This window comes from Artemia sp. Qi Xiang Cuo, chromosome 5 (genome assembly GCF_049724085.1).
Source record: "Artemia sp. Qi Xiang Cuo chromosome 5, ASM4972408v1, whole genome shotgun sequence".
Taxonomy (NCBI): domain Eukaryota; kingdom Metazoa; phylum Arthropoda; class Branchiopoda; order Anostraca; family Artemiidae; genus Artemia; species Artemia sp. Qi Xiang Cuo.
Window position 1 is genome coordinate 80,402,637 of NC_142798.1, and position 18,522 is coordinate 80,421,158.

The 18,522-nt window shown below is 34.0% G+C and overlaps 1 protein-coding gene across 4 annotated transcripts in view; it reads right to left on the reverse strand.

Moving 5' to 3' along the window:
- LOC148952598 (cell division cycle and apoptosis regulator protein 1-like) overlaps positions 1-16,712 on the reverse strand; it is a 63,376-nt gene extending 46,664 nt beyond the window's left edge. The window contains exons 1-5 of one of the 4 annotated variants that reach the window (XM_089089971.1): positions 16,651-16,712; positions 11,790-11,872; positions 9,789-9,877; positions 4,868-5,057; positions 734-906 (exon numbers count right to left, since the gene is read on the reverse strand). In XM_089089971.1, coding sequence (XP_088946097.1) covers positions 734-906; positions 4,868-5,057; positions 9,789-9,877; positions 11,790-11,872; positions 16,651-16,675 — 560 coding nt within the window. In that variant the 5' untranslated portion in view covers positions 16,676-16,712. Of the gene's footprint in view, positions 1-733; positions 916-4,867; positions 5,058-9,788; positions 9,878-11,789; positions 11,873-16,650 lie in introns of all 4 variants that reach the window. The other 3 variants (XM_089089970.1, XM_089089973.1, XM_089089972.1) reach the window with 3 other exon arrangements.
- Positions 16,713-18,522: the final 1,810 nt, after the last annotated feature.

The window sequence follows — 18,522 nt, forward strand, 5'->3', positions numbered from 1 at the left end:
CCTTCGAAATATTCCACTATGGGCAGCTCTCAAGAATCCCTAAATATACTTTTTTTTTAAACAAAGATAAAATTATCAAATCTATAAAACTAATAATGAAAAAGTGCAGTTATTTCGACTACTAACAATATAAATGAACAATCAAAATTTACAATTAATAGCCTACAACTGGCGAGCTTATCACAAGCTGACCAGTTGGAACCTGACGTAAATTGCATGATTTTGATGTCATCAACTACAACACTACACCATTCCCCCCACCATTAATATAGGTTTGGAATAAATGAAATATCAAAAGCAATATGTAAAAAACGAGACGGATAGAAAATATTCTAAATTATTTTTAACCATTTTGAACCTCATAAAAAAACTATTAGTGCTATATTAGTATAAGCCTTTTTAATTTCTTTTTTTCTGTATGCCTCAGAGGCACCAATGAGGGAGTGAGGGGGTGATTGCCCTCCTTGATTTTGAAAAATACCTTTTTTGGTATTTTCATTGAAAAAAACAAAGGAGTTCAAAATTGCCCCCCTCCCAAACTTTGAAAAATATATTTTTTTATCTTTATCAATAGCCACAAACAAAAAACTATAACCAAAAAATTATCTTCAGTCAAAAATCAAATTTTCACTTGGGGGAGGAGTCAGAGGGGTGAAGGTTAAAAAAAATTCCAAGCCACCTAAACGTTTTTGCACTATAGGCTGAACTACAAAACAAACAAAAAAAAACTTACAGATCAGAGCTGTATTTTGGCGTGATAACCATATACTTGGGAGCCCTAGGACGACGGCGGGGAGGTGAGGAGCTCGTACCTTTCCTTGGACTACGGCTGCGTTTCCTTTGAGCCGGTTCAGCTGCTCCCTTCTCAACGCGCCTGTCTTCACGCTTTCTCGGCTCTCGACCCGCCTGGAATAGCTTAAATTAAAATTTATAATCTAAGTTTTTAATTCAACATAGCAATATAGAAATCAAGAGTTAATACTAAAAAATATATACATTGAAAGCAAAAGGTGAAAAACAATAAAACGAATTCAGAGCCAATGTATTTTTTTCGAAAGTAATTCTGAGTTGTTGCCAAGAAAATATACCCAGAATTCCTTCATGTTAAAGTTATCTAAAACATCAGCAGGTACAATATGGTGAGAACTCTGTTCTGATTGAACCAAAATTTCAATATGAACAACTACTTTCATTCCTTTCTTAAAACGGACATGAACAAGGAGCAAAGGAATACAGCAACAAAGACAAAGACAAAAGCGAATATGAGAACAAAGCAACTCAGGAAGGAAGAAGCAAAGAAATGATAACAGGAAAGAACATCAAACAGAGGAACACAAACAGGAACAAAGGAAAGAAGAAACATAGGAACAAAGACAGGTATAAACACAAGAGCAAATCTTAAAAACGACATGAGCCTTTCAGATTTTAATTAAGTTTGTCAGAATACCAAAAAGCAATCTTATTATAATGTGTATCCGAAAAAATCAAAATGGTTCCTGGGCAATGACAAAAATAGAAAAAAGGAAATCAACAAAACGGCATAGAACTTAAATAAGTGTAAAAATAAATTAATTAAAATAAATACTGGAAGCTGATAACAATACAAAAAAACTTATCAGTTTTCCATCTTTCTGCCAAATTTGTAATGTTGACTTGTTAGAAACCAATTCTATTTATCCTAGCTACATTTATCCCATTTATCCTAGCTCCATGAGTCCTCACTACACGAACAATGTAATTTTTAGGGTTATTCGAGTTTCTCAGGGGGAAAGAAGAGGCCTAATCACATTTAAGAGCAACGTAGCATATGGTCTAATCTTTCCATTTAATTCATTAAAGGTTAAGATACAACAAACGTGTCCACAGAAGATTTTCTTTTACCAAATTCATTATCTCCTTACATATTGTCCCCTATTTCCCGTGTATTCACAAGGGCAATACAAAAGTCATTACTGTCAGCTATGTATGCATGTTAAAGACTGCCTCTGATTAAGGCTTAGAAAACTTTTATTAAATAACATTTGGACTTGGTTCAGAAGATGATTATATTTGCTCGACATAGGCGCTCGACTTTTAGGGATTTACGAGAGAATTATAATGAATATAACAAGTTTTTATAGTATTTTTTCCCCTGAAAAATCTTAAAGGTTTAATTAAATTATTCGTCTATTCACAATCTTACTTATTAATATTGTATTTTTTCTTTTATATCCTTATTTTATGGTAGCTGTTTATATTACCATTGTTTGTTTTATCCATAGTACCAGAGGACGGAGCTCTGCTCTGTGAAAAAAGTTTTTTCAATCTTTTTGCAAAAATAACTGTAATTTAAACAAGACATCTTTTTAATCTTTTCGCAAAAACAAGTTTAATTTAATAGGATATTAAAAAAAAGGTGCGGTAGTAGATTCTAAAGTGCCTACTGGTGAGCTGATCTCTGTTCATTGGTGCAGACATCCCATGGTTTTGCACACACTTCCTGCTTACCTTCCCCTGATTTCTCTAGTTACCCATTTGCAGCAGAGTCAACTCTGGCTAAGCTTATAGAGCCAAACCACTGACCCCCACTGACCACTGAATCACAAATGAAGTAATCAGCAACACCAAGACTCGAACTCCTATCCTGAAGTATATTAGACAAATGCTGATGATTCCAGTGAGTGTGCTTTCTTAACATAGAAAGATAGTCGCTGAAATAAACCAGCCTAATTTCAAGATAAAAGATATATATGTTACTTAGAAAGGAGGTGAAATTAATCACAAAACTAACCAACCAGCATTGAAAACTGATTAGCAATGACTCTTCAGCGCTGTAGATAAGATATTTATTTCGAGAAATTACTACCACAAGCCCCAAAGGGCCAAATTCGAATTTCGGAGCCATAAAAAACCAAACCAAGCAGAAAAACTGGCAAACAATACCAAAATAACCATAAGAGAAGGAAAAACCATTCCTTAATCAAAATAATTAGCACGGTAATATATAATTAGCATGGCAGTCTGTAACATGGATTTATTAGGACTAAAAACTAGCGCCATTGACAGAGCCTTACCTAGTAGAAGTATGAAAATTATAAACATGCAAATTTATTTTAAACCAAATTTAATTGGAGGTCTAAGTTCAATTGGACCTATTCCCAGTGATTAAAGATGACTGTTCAGTACCATAACATGGGTTACCTGCGAACTAAAAACTAGCAGAGCAGCGTTACGTCATAGAACTATAAAAACTCAATGTATGCTTAATTTTAATTTATTATAAATAAGATTTTAATGATTGGTCTAAGCTTATTTAAAAATGAAGCATGCTAGATCCAACTAGAAATTCTCTGGAAGTCGCCAGGTCCTTTTGTTTTGAATTATTTTTAAAAATTATTTTTTATAAATTTACAAATTATTTTTTTTAAATATGTATTATTATTTTTTATAAAGTGTTCACTAACAACAAAATAGGAACAAACGCTAGCTACTTTAAGGCGACATGGAAGCTTAAAATCGTTTTGCAACCTCAGCGTCGGCTCACTGTCACAAAGACAAAGGACCAATTAGCGAATTCTCCCAGGGAACTAGCCATAATCGAAAGCTACTGTAAAGTTTGATTGAAGAAAAAACAGTGATATTTTATGTCCCTTTTGACAGAACTAAAAAAAAATCGCAAAGAGAGAAACGAGGATAATAACAGCTAGTAAAAAAAAACAGAAGAAAACTATGCAAACTATTTTATTGGGCATGTTGTGAATAAAAGCGTGTGGCACCATTGGGAACTCTCAAAGTGGACAAATTACTGAAATGATAGTTCCTCTGATCTGATTTTAAGCGTTTTCCTAGCAGGTGTGCAAGAACATTTTCAGGGACTGCCCTTTCCTGAAGTTTAAAAAGAAAATTCTGTTCAATTTAGTCAAATAAAAAGAAAGACAAGATTCACGCTTTCTGATGATGCAAGTTTCATCAAAACAGAATATCTCTGTCTCCCACAAAAAACAAGTTTCTCTAAGACCTTCTTTTTATTTTAAGACTTTCTTTCTATAGTTTTTCTAGGACATTCCGGAAAGTGGGTGTCGGCTTTTAGTTTTCTGTCATTTATTCGGATCTTTTATCCAAGCCCTACAAGTATAGTCAATTCTAGATAGCTTAGCCCCCCAAACTAAAAAAAAATGATAATAGACGGGACAGGGTTATCCTTTACGGTAGCCCGTTCCCTTAAGGCCAAAGTTGATATCCTTTCTGATCCATTGGAATAAGTAGTTTTTTTTAGCAAGCATTTTGCATTTTAGTGCTTATAAATGATACCTTGAACTTTATTTTTTCAAGCTTTGGAAGACAGTCAACAAGTCATTCTAGACAGAAAAACAACAAAACAACAACAATAATACAAACAAAACAACATTATGTCTAGCAGTAAAACAACAACAACAAAAAAACATTAGAAGGAAAATGTAGTATCCTTTTCTTTATAACGTCTAAACTTCTGAATACGTCAGAGAAGAAAATATGTAACCCTCTCAATTGAATGAATGAACAATTTATTCAAACCTGCAAAGTCATATAAATAAGGCACTATAAGCTAAATACACAGTGGCATAGAAGAGGGATTGAAAGCTCCTTGCAAGAAGTTCATTTTCTTGAGACACATCTTTCGCGCTTAGCTCGGCTGTAAAGTATTTTTTGTTGATAATATAAAATGGTTTTACGGTTTTTTTATTTCACAAATGCTCTACAGAAACTTGCAGGGGTTTGTTTTGCTACCCTAAGGATACAATTCTAGGTACGTATTCTAATCAGACAGTGATTCAAGAGGGAGGGACCTGTCTTAGGTCTTTTCCCCTAAAATCCTCGATGCGCAGATATATCAAAAACAAACTCTTACTGTATCCTTAGCTGGTGCATCCTTGGGTAAAGTTCTTCCGCCTCTTCGATCTTCTTCTCTAGAGCGGTTTCTCGCTGGTGCAGGTAATGATATAACCCGTCTTGCTTGCCAACTCGGCTGCATAGCTGGATTGAAACTTGCTTCCGCTTGCACACGCAGTCCCACACGTGGTCGAAAGCCAAAAACGGTACTAAGAGAAAACAAAGACATAATGAAATCATACATGCCAGCCAATTAACACCCCAATAGTATGCTTGAAAAAATAAATGACATAGTAGCAGCATCGTCACGCAGATTCAAACGTTAACAGAAAGGTAGGAGGGAGAATTTGGAAAACTTTTAAAGGGGATGGGGGGAGGGTCAAAATCAGAAAAATAAAGTTTATATGTCACAGTTTTTTTCAATGGGGGTCGTTTAGATAATCTACAGGGGGGAGGGGTATCTGAATCCCTAAGTATTTTGCAAAATTGGCAGTAACATAGTTTTTGTTCTGTTTGAAGGCTTGCACCTTAGTTTGAATCAGGCCCATAGGGGATGAGTACACAATTGCTACAATACATGCCATATTATTTTGTAAATAGCCTTATTTTGCAGTTTTCATGAATTTGGTGCCCTCTCTTAGCAAAATCCTGGGTAAGTACCATTATTAGCTGTGTTTTGGGGTCACTAGTACTCTGGTATTGGGCAGGACTAGACTTCAAATAGTGATTTTTGTCGTATTTGCAATTTCAGGCATTTTTTTTTTATTTTCAGATGGAGAGGTTTGAACAAAGTCCCTCCCTTCTGTCATATGGCCTTGTTTCTTGGAGCTTGTATGGGAAAATATTGTAAAACATATAAATAATACACAGATCTTCTATCCATATCATGAAATTGGAAAAAAAACAAGTTTGCTTTTAACGAAAGAAAAAAGCGGCGTTAAACTTTAAGCAAACAGATATTACCCAATGAAAGGGGGGCTACCATTCCCTTAGACCTTCGTGATTTAAGCTTGAGTGCAACTTATGTTTTATTGAGAGTATGATCAGAATTATAATGTTGTGAAGCGTTAGTGTAAAAGGTGGGGCCCCCTCTTTCAAGGGGAGATAAGCGGAAATTGGATAAGTCTTGTTTTAAAGGCATACCTCAGAGCCCTTCCAGTTCTGTGCAGGTATGAAGGCAAGCTGGTATTTCGTACTCAAAATGTTTCTGTAACATATGAGGGGATATATCATCCCCTTGGCATCCGTAGTGCATGCTTGGTCGAGATATATTCCTCCGAATGATGGGAAACTAGAACACAACTCTTCTCCCCTATCACTATATTGTTCCTAAGGCCCTCTTACGAAAGAGGTCCTAAGGCATTCATAAGTCATCACTATATTGCCTAAGGCATTCTTAAAAAAAAGTGTAAAATTTGACCTCAAAACACACTTTTTTAGGCTTCTGGTACATCTCCATAAACTATATATAGCCATCCCGACTATCAGTTGGTTTACAACTACTGTGTCCAATTATATATATTTGACACTATTGTCGCATAAACGGTACTTAATTGAGGACGAGTTCGTCACCACGCCCCAGTATAGCCTTTCAAACGCGAAGGCTAAATAAATAGTTTTTGATGGTTTTAAACCACTGGCTATCATAAATTTTCGCTTAGTAATATTGCAGCGCTACTCAGTCCGAATTTGTTGTTTTTTAGCAGCGACAGAAACAGCCCTTTGCTGGGACGAGATTTATGTGGTTCTTGAAGAAGGGTACTAGAATTTCAATTGTTCCCTCAAACGATTTCCCTTCCGATATTCTACTACCATTGGTCTGATAAAGGTTCCAATGATAAAAAATTAGCTACATCACCACCCATTTCGAAAAAAAAACTACTAAATTTCGTATTTTGGATATAAAGACTTGACCTTTGGGTCTGGGTTTGCGGACCCGTACTGAAACTATTGATCTAGTTTCTGCCCAAATCCACCTTTATCAGGGATTTTTTGCCGTTTTTAAAGAATTATACGAATATTATTATACTAATAGCTTTTGGTGTCTAATTAAAAACGAATCCTTTTTCTATACATAATTTTTTAGACCAAATAGAGTTTCGGTTTCTATTGAAGGTCACTCCTTAATTACCGTTAACAGTTTGATCAGAAAAAACCATTAACAGAATAATCTTAACATTTGCGTTGCTCCCTAGACGCAGGAGTGTCCCGAGCCTCTCCTCACCGGGAAACGAACTTCGTGGATTTTACCAAATTGCTACCTGATTTCCGGCAGAAATCAGGAATTTTGCAAAATTTCTACCAAAACTTTTGCCTTTGGTGAAAATTTTACCGACTCCCAAACAAGTTGGGGGAAGGTGGCAAAAGCAAAAGACAGAATTAAAAGCACGCTCTTCGTGGCTTACATTGCTGTCATGTTAAGCCATAACTTGCCCGACTTGTCAGATAACAAATCCTCACGCATATCACAGACTATTGGATAAAAACATATTGGCCTAGGAAAAGTATTTACTGACAAGAATAAATCAGCGTAAAATAAAATTAAAGGTAATTAGTTACAATTAGATATTCACGAAACAAAAATAATGAATCAAAAAAAAATAATCCCCCCTCCCCTTTGCAGACAAATGCCACTCGGAAAATTCTTCGAACATGGAAAGAAGGGATTCTGGAGTATTGTAGCTATAGTTTAAAATTCAGATAGAATATATTGTGTAAAATATCCTATAGGATCTATTTTTATTTCTTTCAATTCTTTTTTCCGTGTTCTTGGTGGCTGGGGGTTAAGTTATCACAGAAGGATAAGATAAAGGTTGAAGAAATTAATTTGCTTGCTTATTTGAAAAAAGGAATTATATCCTTTTTATAATTTGATTGGTTTAAACTCGGAGTTCGACTTAATGTTATTTAAATTAAAATACACATACACAAACCCACACACATATATATATATATATATATATATATATATATATATATATATATATATATATATATATATATATATATATATATATATATATATATACCTCTTAAAAGTAATTCAGACGGGAAACCCTTCTGATACAAGCGTATTGGGCTCGTTTTCAATCCCAAGCGCTGAACTGGTATGATGTATAGACGTCAATACCAGACAATGTCCATGGAAAGTAATTAATTAGTCCCAGGCTGTATCTCTGTCTACTTCCATCATAGGGCAATTGCCTACTACAATTGCCATTAATTTCACATTTTCAAATTATTTTCTTTGACCTCTTATCCACCTACGATAACTCAACCCCCAAAAACACAACAAAAGAATCAAAAGAAGTAAAAATAAATAATATCAAAAATGTTCCACACCATAAATTCTACCTATGTTTTGGAATACAGGTGGATTATTCCAGAATCCCCTATTGTCTTCATTCTTTTTAGTTGTCTTATTTTCCCTTTGGCTGCTAAACTTTTCATGTGGGGATTTCTGTGTGTGTGTGTGTGGGGGGGGGGGTTATTGTCAGCAGGAAGAATTAGCCTAGCACCATTATTATATACTAACATGCAGAAACATGGTATGGTCAGAGTGGTTGACTAATGGCATATCAGGTCCTGAGTTTTTTGCAACCTCGCGTCATAAATTTTACTATAAAAAATATAGAAATAATAATAACAGTAATAAAATAATTGTAAAGGCGTAAAATAAAGTTCGAAGTAAAATAATAAGGACACGTAGCTTTGATCCTTTCATTACAAAAAATGGACTGACTTTCATATTATTGCCAAATATTCCAAAATAAACTGCCACTACTCTCAACTCAAGGCAGAAAAAGCCAATGCATTGTAGGGTGACTGTTGGGACTGATGCCACCCGGGGAAACTGTATTCAATTTAACGACTATCATTCCACTAAAAATATGCGAATAAAAACAGAGGCGGTTTTAGACAGGGGTGGCGGGGACAGAAAGGGCACTTTCCCTGAGTCCTGAAATTTTATGGGTACAAGATTTCAAATAAATAACCTAATGGTTAATTTTTAAACCTTTATTTTTATTGAAATAAAGTAGAGTGCCTAGTTAATAAGTAAAAATAATAAATAAATTAAAAAATAAAAATAGTTGAATAATAATAATTACTATAATAAAAAAAAAATATTTTTATTCCAAGATTTTGCCAGTGCAAAATATGATTGGCCTAAATTACAGAGCTTACCTACAAAAACATTGAAGTCCTACAAATGTCAAACAAACTAAAATTAGGAAGTATTTTAAGAAAGCAAAACTAAATCAAATTAAAAAAAAATCACTTTTAACAGTTTCAGTTCTTTCAATTTGCTCTAGGGCTTTCTTAGCTTCTTTGTGCCCCAAACCCTCAAAAATAGGTAAAATGGAATTATTCAGCTCAAAACATTCTCCTTTCCATTGTGCCCAAAGCAAAAGAACAGTAGCTAAACCCTACCTTTTTGAGTGTAGTAAATGTTTCCATAAAAGAAAGCTTAACTTATTCTCTGTGATTTTTTCAAGCTCAAAAGCTATTCCTTCCCTACAAAAGCATAATGGGGAAAAATCTGCTCTAAGTGCTGAAGTTTAAATATTTAATTTCCTATTTAAATGTGTATAGACAAAGTGTCAACCTAGCTAAAAAGAAAGTCATAAGTTGTTCCAACTGCAGTTGTAGTTGAAATATTCAAATTGATATTTGAATGTGTATAGACAAAATGTCTACCTAGTTAAAAAATCATAAGCCATTCCAACTGAGGTTGAAATATTCAATTTCATATTTAAATGTGTATAGACTAAGTGTCTACCAAATTAAAAAGTCATATGATGTTCCTACCACCCATAACAAGAGAAAACGAGACAAAATAGCAAAAACCAAAAAGCCAGTAAATAAAAACTGAAAATCAATAAGAAGAAGAAAATTATTTATAGCACATTACAAAATGTAGAATCTTAAAGTTTACTTACTCCATAGAAAAGTAGACTTCATCATCAATCATTCCACAATCAGGTTGAAGCTTTGTAATTACACCTTGTCTTGTGTACTGGCCAGTTTGCTAGTGATTAATAGATCAAATAACTACATGGGCAGGCATACAACATTAAAACAATTCAAAGTTCATGATGTGACCAAAGGCAGATCTATTCACCTTAAATCACTGTCTGATTAGAATATATACCTAAAACTGACCATATTACAGTTCAGCAGTACCATACAGGCCCTTTCACTCTTATCATAATTACTGATGGACATTGTTGTTACTAGCCAAAATGTTGGGGGGGGAGGAGTTAGAGATTTTACCAACTGGCTGGTCATTTTTACTGACTGTTTTTTTGTCAATAATTAGCATAATGTCCATTTCGAATAGAATATGTAAAATAAATGCAAGAGTCAGTAAAAATGCCTTAGACAGAGTAATCTGCCAATGATCCAAAACTTGTTAGGGATAAAGTACACATTTTGACCTGCATACAAGGTTCATAGCTTGCATGATGTTTGCAAAGTTCTCCATAAATTATATGCTGCTATATGTGTGATCTGTAAGACAAAACTCTGAGATTATTGATTTCACAGAAATTTCCTGTAGTAAACAATTCAAATCCACACATTCAATTTACAACAGATTCAAATTTACTAATTCACTTTGGTTAAGAAATGGCATCAATTCCCATTCTTTTTTTTAAATCTGTCTGTTGAATTTACAATTTCTATGCCAACAAGAAAAACAGGTGACCTTTTTTGTCACCAAAGGATGACTAAGTGTTGACATATCACTATTTTCAAGTCAAACACCCATGAGAAAACAAATCAATGTCAACAGAAAATCAAACTAAATGGCAAAACTCCTTGTTCTGTCAACAGAGATGCTAATCCAAACATGGGAATCATTGACTTAATGGTAAAAGTTGAAAAAAAGGATTTTGCATCACTCTCAGCAAAGAATTCCTAATGAAAAATTGCACAAAAACTTTATAAACAGCTACATGCTTTTTACTGACATCTTCTTAGAGGCCTATAAGAAAGCTTCCATGGACCATTTATTAAATAATACATTCTATTAAATTTTAGAGGGATGTCTTACATGTCTCACAAACTTTTTGGTGACAAAAATATCAATAAAGTCATACCTCATCTGATTGACAGAATAACAATTACTTAAAAGTGAAGTGGCCTCTGGAAAATCCTGGAAGCTAGCTGAAGAAGGATATGCTACAAGTCAAGCTTAAATTAAACCTGGAGCTGACCTTCCAAAGTCTTTTCATGGGTCAATTCAATTCTTCTTGTTACTTACCACTAGAAACTCTGGTACAGCTAAAACGGCATTATTTCTACAGTCAATCTAATCAGGAAACCTTCAGACTTACTGTTTGCAATTCATTTGGCTATTTGTTGATTTTCAAAAGCTAAAGTGGTAAGCATAAGCTTGTAATTGCTATAACAAATACATATAGAACACAAAATAACAATCTAAAGAAAAAAACACTTGAAGAAAAAACAGTTCATCTAACTTCACTTCTTTTATACAGACTAAGATTGTAACTTGAATGTTCTAGTTTATTTTTAAGGCTGGCAAAAGATGGTGCTCTGTTATAGAAATAATTAGAAAAATTAATTAAAAAAAGGGAAGCACACAACAAAATTTTGGGAACTTATTTCCAATAACAATTGCCTTCTACTTGAATTACATGAATTATTGGTAATAATTATAGAATTATTGGTCACAAATAACATTTTCCTAAACATGTTTTATAGTTTATTAAGCAGTCATAAGATCAAACATATTAACCAAGAAACATAAAGGGGGGGGGGGAATCCCTTAATATTAACCAAAAAGACCCCTTATGAAAACAATCAAATAGGTTAAAACTTTCCTTTTCAAATTTACAACCCACCTACCCTTGGCTTCAAACCTGTTGCTCATATACAAGATAGATTAAGCAGCTAGGATGCACAATGAAGCTTCTTACCGCTCTTTCTCTCCTTGGAGGTGAACGTCCTCTTCTTGGTGCTTGGTAGTTTTGTCCTGCCATATTATCAAATCCAAAATTACCTTGAAGAAATCAAATTTAAAAATTAGACAAACTTTAGGTAGTTTCTGAACCAAAAATTATCTTGAGGAGATCAAATTTAGAAATTAAGCCAGGGCTGTGGAGTCAGAGTGACAGAAATAATGCAAGACCATTTGGAGTTATGAAAACACATTAATGCTGGAGTCAAGTCCAATTCTCTTAAATATTAAATAAAAAAAACAAGTTTTTTTAACTGAAAGTAAGGAACGACGTTAAAACTTAAAACGAACAGAAATTATTCCGTATATGAAGGGGGCTGTCCCCTCCTCAACGCCTCGCTCTTTACGCTATTAAATAAAAAAAACAAGTTTTTTAAACTGAAAGTAAGGTGCGACATTGAAACTTAAAACGAACAGAAATTATTCCGTATATGAAAGGGGCTGTCCCCTCCTCAACGCCTCGCTCTTTATTCCGTATATGAAAGGGGCTGTCCTCTCCTCAACGCCTCGCTCTTTACGCTAAAGTTTGACTGTCTCACAATTTTTTTTTTAAAACAATAAAAAACTTTAGCGTAAAGAGCAAGGCGTTGAGGAGGGGACAGCCCCTTTCATATACGGAATAAAGAGCGAGGCGTTGAGGAGGGGACAGCCCCTTTCATATACGGAATAATTTCTGTTCGTTTTAAGTTTTATTGTCGCTCCTTACTTTCAGTTTAAAAAACTTGTTTTTTTTTATTTAATAGCGTAAAGAGCGAGGCGTTGAGGAGGGGACCGACCCTTTCATATACGGAATAATTTCTGTTCGTTTTGTCTTATCGTCGCTCCTTACTTTCAGTTAAAAAAACTTGTTTTTTTTATTTAATTTTTGAAGGTTTTCGAATTAATGCAGGTTTTGATTTTGGCTCACCGTAGATCAATAATTAAAACAAAATTTGCATATTATATTTGGTTAAATGGCTTTCTCGAAACTTGTTTAATTTTATTTACGAACGTTTTTATTAGTAATAAATATACGTAACTTAGAATTAACTTACGTAACGAACTTCTATATTCATAAATTTTTAACACGTATATTAGGGGGTTCGCCCCTAGTCAAGACCCTGCTCTTTAAACTATAGTTCGAATTTTTTTTTCCAGTTCTTTAAAAATGACCTCTTAATCACAATCAGTTGATCAGTTGAAAAACTTGTTTTTTTATATTTAATTCCTGATCTTTCTCTTTAATAATGCTGGGAAATCCGGCGCCCCCTTCATAGCAATGTCCCTTCCCCCATGAAAACGTCCTTCCTGGAAAGATCCTTCCATATAGCCCCCCACCCTCGCCTTCCCCCACCTACCAGAAAAAATCTCCTCTGAAAAAGTCTGTATACTTCCCAATAACCAATACTATATGTTAACATTGAGTAAAGTTCATAACTTTCAGCCCTCCCCTGGGGACTTTGGGGGATCAAGTCATCCTAAAAGACATTTTTATCATATTTTCGACCATGCTGAACAAAATGGCTATCTCAAAATTTTGATCGGGTGACTTTGGGAAAAAAATGAGCGTGGGAGGGGGCCTAGTTGCCCACAATTTTTTTTTTTAAATTAAAAAGGGCAATATAAATTTTAATTTCCGTTCAATTGAGCCATCCAAATATTTTCAAGGCCCCCTGGTGCTATCCGATCCCCCCTGGGAAAAAAAAAAAAAAAAAAAAAAAAACAAATAAAAAAAAACGCATCCGTGTTCTTTCTTTTGGCAAAAAATGGAAAATTCCACATTTTTGTTGATAGGAGCTTGAAACCTCTAAAGTAGGGTTCTCTGATACGCTGAATATGATGGTGTGATTTTCATTAAGGTTTTATAACTGTTAGGGGGTCTTTCCCCCTTTTTTCGAAAATCAGCCAAATTTTCTCAGGCACGTAACCTTTGATGGGTAAGATTAAACTTAATGAAACTTATATATTTGAAATCAGAATTAAAATCTGATTCTTTTGATGTATCTCTTGGTATAAAAATCCCGTTTTTTAGAGTTTCGGTTACCATTGAGCCGGGTCGCTCCTTACTTACAGTTCGTTACCACGAACTGTTTGATTACTAAAAAGTGACAATAACTAACACAATTAATAATGTAGGCTAATTACAATGAATAGCATTTGTTTGCACCATAGTACTAAAATACTACAACAGAAACAATCAGAGTTCTTATGTTAGGAGTTGGACCAAGTATTTTAAAGTTCCACAAGTCTGAGATCATTTTGTTAATGCTCTTTAATGATTTCAGAACTGTCCCAAATAAAAACTAAGGAAGTATTTGTCATTATACTTATTGTGAGTCTAAACCAAAGGATACTTTGGCCTGATATAAATTTTGCACCAAAAAACAACATTTCTTTCTAACAGAATCTCCTACATTTTATAGTCATCAGTGAAGTTGCACCTTTTTTACTTAATTATTCACAGAGTGAAATTGGATTACACAAAGAAAGGCTAGCACCTAGCACCGTCACTTTATAAATACAGATATACTGTAACATCAGATCCTTTAGAAGTATTTCAGAGAATGGTCTTAAATGATTAAACAGTTGCTTAAAACAAAAAGATAATAAGAGCATATTTTGGTGCTGGTGGTAGATTTTGGTTAAAGTTAGTCTGTAAGAACTTTGAGTTCATAAATTATGAATATGGGGCTCTAGTTGCAATATGTGATCCTGATACAAAAAAAAGGTGGTAAAATTCTACTTTAGCAACTTTTGGCTATCTTGGAAAGGAGTTAGGTTAGGAAAATGAAACTTTCATAGATGGGCCTACAGGCTAAAGTATGTCCCAGGAAGGTATTTTGAAGTATCTACCTCCAGTCCTCCTCCCTCTAGTGGGTCCTAAAATTTGCCTATAAGACAGGTCTATTGAAATTTTGGCAAAACAACATTTTACTTTAATTTTCAGTTGTCCATTTCTTTTTCTCTGGCTTTAGTTCTGAAAATGTAATTCCTGTTATTTGAGTAGAATTTTAAGCCATATCAATGTTATTTTTCAAAATTTAGGAACTGTAGCTATTTACATATCTTTAAAACCTTATAAATTGGGATGGAACAAAGTTGTAAAGCTGAAAACAATTTTGTTGTACTTTATTTAAGCCAAAGATCTATTTTGCAAGGTTTCACTTTTATGACACACGGATTTTTAAAGGTCATCAAAGGTCAGGACCCTCTAGAGAGAGAAGGAGTGGAGGTAGGTACTTCAAAATACCGTCATAGAACATACATTAGCCTGTAGACCCATCTCTGAAAGTTTCTTTTCCTAACCTAACCCCTTTCCCAGATAGTTAGATAAAGTAGATAAAGTAGAATTTTACCAAAAAGGCATATTTAAACATTGCTTCTGAATCTTATCATAGTTTGTATGAAAGGATCCCTGTCCTTGTTCCTTACAGATCAGATGAACATACTAAAATAAAGACAAAATTAAATCATCTTGACACTAAACAGAATTTATAGGCTAGCCTTACTTTTCACAATAGCTTTTGATATAGGCTATCTATGCAAATGGAGGCAAGGAGGTTAATAAAAATGTTCCTTTTTTAACACTGTAGCCTATAAATAAAGTTGAATTAGATGCTATAAATTGGCACTTTGAAATAGCATGAGTTCTTTTGTTAGCCTACTGAAATGGAAGACTAGAACCTTAAAATTATTTGTCAATAGCTTAGGCCCTCAGAAGGGAGTTGAGGATGATCTGCCAAAAACAAAGAAAACCAGAAAATGAACATGAAATTAACAAACTAAAATAGTCTATTTCTCTTTTTGTTCTGGCATGTCTTGTTCTGAATAGCCATTATTCTAGATATTTCCCCTTTTTCTATTTCATTAACATGTTTCCTTCAAGAGAGGCAAGCCCTTGAAGAATTTCTTATTTGTACTAAACCTGTCAGCTACTTAGGATGCATATCATAGCCAATCAATCAAATTATTTTCCGGTAAAATTCTACTTTAGCTACTTTTGACTATCTTGGAAAGGGGTTAGGTTAAGAAAATGAAACTTTCAGGGATGGGTCTACAGGCTATAGTATGTCCTGGGAAGATATTTTGAAGTATCCAGCTCCACTCCTTCTCCCTCTAGAGGGTCCTGATCTTTGATGACCTTTAAAAATGTATGAGTTATATAACTGAAACCTTGCAAAATAGATCTTCTGCTTAAATAAAGTACAACAAAATGGTTTCCAGCTTCACAATTTTGCTGAATTCCAATTTATAAGGTTTTAAAGATATGCAAATACATTTCCTAAATTTTGGAAATAAACTATTTAGGCTATATGTCTTAAAATTCTGCTCAAATAACTGAAATTGCATTTTCAGAGCTAAAGCCAGAGAAAAAGAAACTGATAACTGAAAATTAAGGTAAAATGTTGTTTTGTCAAAATTTCAATGGGTATATAGACCTGTCATGTAGGCAAATTTCAGGACCCTCTAGAGGGAGAAAGAGTGGAAGTAGGTACTTCAAAATACCTTCCCGGGACATACTTTAGCCTGCAGACCCATCCCTGAAAGTGTCATTTTCCTAACCTAACCCCTTTCCAAGATAGCCAAAAGTAGCTAAAGTAGAATTTTACCTATTTTCCTAATTATAATTTGTTGGAAATACAAGGAAAATAGTACAGATCCTCCCCTGCAAAATAGGCCTAGCCTATGTTAACTAGGATTAGGCCTATTCTGCATAGGCTGTTATGAAGTAAGAATTGTTTTATTAACAGGTTCCCTCATGTATTGGACTAACCCTAGACTTACACCATAATTTATTTGACACATTTTAATAGGTATTGAGAAAAAATAGGCATCATTACCATGTATGTTTCCACCCTGATACATTTCCAATTGATTTTTAACTTTTCCTTTCTTCTTAAAGTAAAATAGCTACGAGAGGTTGAGAATGAACAGAAAGTGAAATCGCTAATATCTTGGGAAACAATCCCTAAGTAAGTGAAAAAATCCCTAAATTTAAAATTTGACTGCTATTTTGTCTAGAACATTAGAGGAGGTGTATTATTCGATTATATAAGTCATTAGAACGATATTCAGACAAAATTTCTTGGTATTTATGATGTATTCCACATAAGATAGAAAATAATACGTGCTTATTGGTGATGGTGATGCCGTCCTTTGCAAAGAATCCTCTGACTGGGGGACAAAGAGAGGTACAGAAATCCTCACCGCTGTAGGATGGGATATATATTGGTAATACGGCAGCTCTATGTAAGATGTTATTAGCCAAAATATTTTGGGGTGGGGCAGTAAATTCTACTAGCTTTATGGTCGTTTTTTACCGACTAGTTTTGTTTAGTCGGTAACACGCATAATGTGAGATTATGTCATATAATCTTCATACCTTATAACATAGAATATGCTTTATGTACTGTTAATCATAAAAAGCATTTGTACAACTAATTGGTCACCTAGAGAGGGTGGTTTATACAGTGCTGGATAGCTGTTGGCCCTTTACGTATTGTGTAGGAAAAGCTTTGATTTTTTTAAAAACTTGTAAGTTTAACAAATTTTGCTGTTTGTTAGTTTTCACAGAACCTAAGTTTAAGATAATGTCTAGTCTCTATAAGTCTGATTTCCGGAAGATTAAGACCTTCTCTCAGAAATAACTTTAACGCTCAGGAAAAGCTTTCACATCTATCACCTATCTTACACAATAGACTTTGTCCGATAGCATGATGACACCAGATTAACCAGAAGAGAGGAATCATTTTGGATTTCATCACCCATGCCATTTCTTACGATGATTCTGAAGAGATTACAAAGCTAAACAACATAGGATGAGTTTCAGTTCTTCAGTGATTTTCCTTCATAATATGAAATCGCCCTTGAAAATAGTCGTTCAGTTTTCCACACTTCTCAGCCATTTGGATCTTCGTCTGATTACGGTGACACAATTCACTTGTACCCACGCATCTTCTAACTTTTAGGCCCAGAAAAAAAGACTTAAATTTTTCAGCACCACAAAGAGCTGATAACCATATGAACGTGAAATTGTTTCAGGGGGTTCAGGTAGAGAAAAATTCTTAGAAACACAAAAGAATTTAAATAAGAAAAAAATTTCATAAACCTGGAGCTTAAAGATCATTGCTCAGCGCCTATTTACAATTGGTTATTCTACGAACTTGACCTTTATATTCTTTGTACTTAATTTGTTCTTTTACAGTTGAAATCAATAATCAAACTGGCCCTTCATATTAGGCTAACCTCTTTCTCATGCAGTTCCTACTAAATGCACTGCTACCAACAAATAATGGCTAGCAAATTCTAAAGTGTTTGCAAAATCACCCGGTGTGTCTTGTAAGCTTAACATCTCTAATCGCTGAATTTTGTCTAGATAACGGTGAATACTTTGTCATTATTATCATATATTTTCAATAATACCGTCACATAATTTATCAAACTCGTTCTGTTCACTATCTAATTAAAAGAAAAAAACTTTCCGAAAAAGACATTTTTCAAAGAAAAGTAAAGATCATTTAAATTTAAGATTAGCATATACAAATACCTGTTAAAATTCAAACTCAAAAGGACCGGAAATTACTATTAAAGAATAAATTAAACCCAAAACGAACAGAAATTAAATAAACAATCATAGCAAAAAAACATACAACAAGTAATAATATAAATGAAATGATAAATATTGGAGCGAGTAATGCTTAAATTGAATGTGT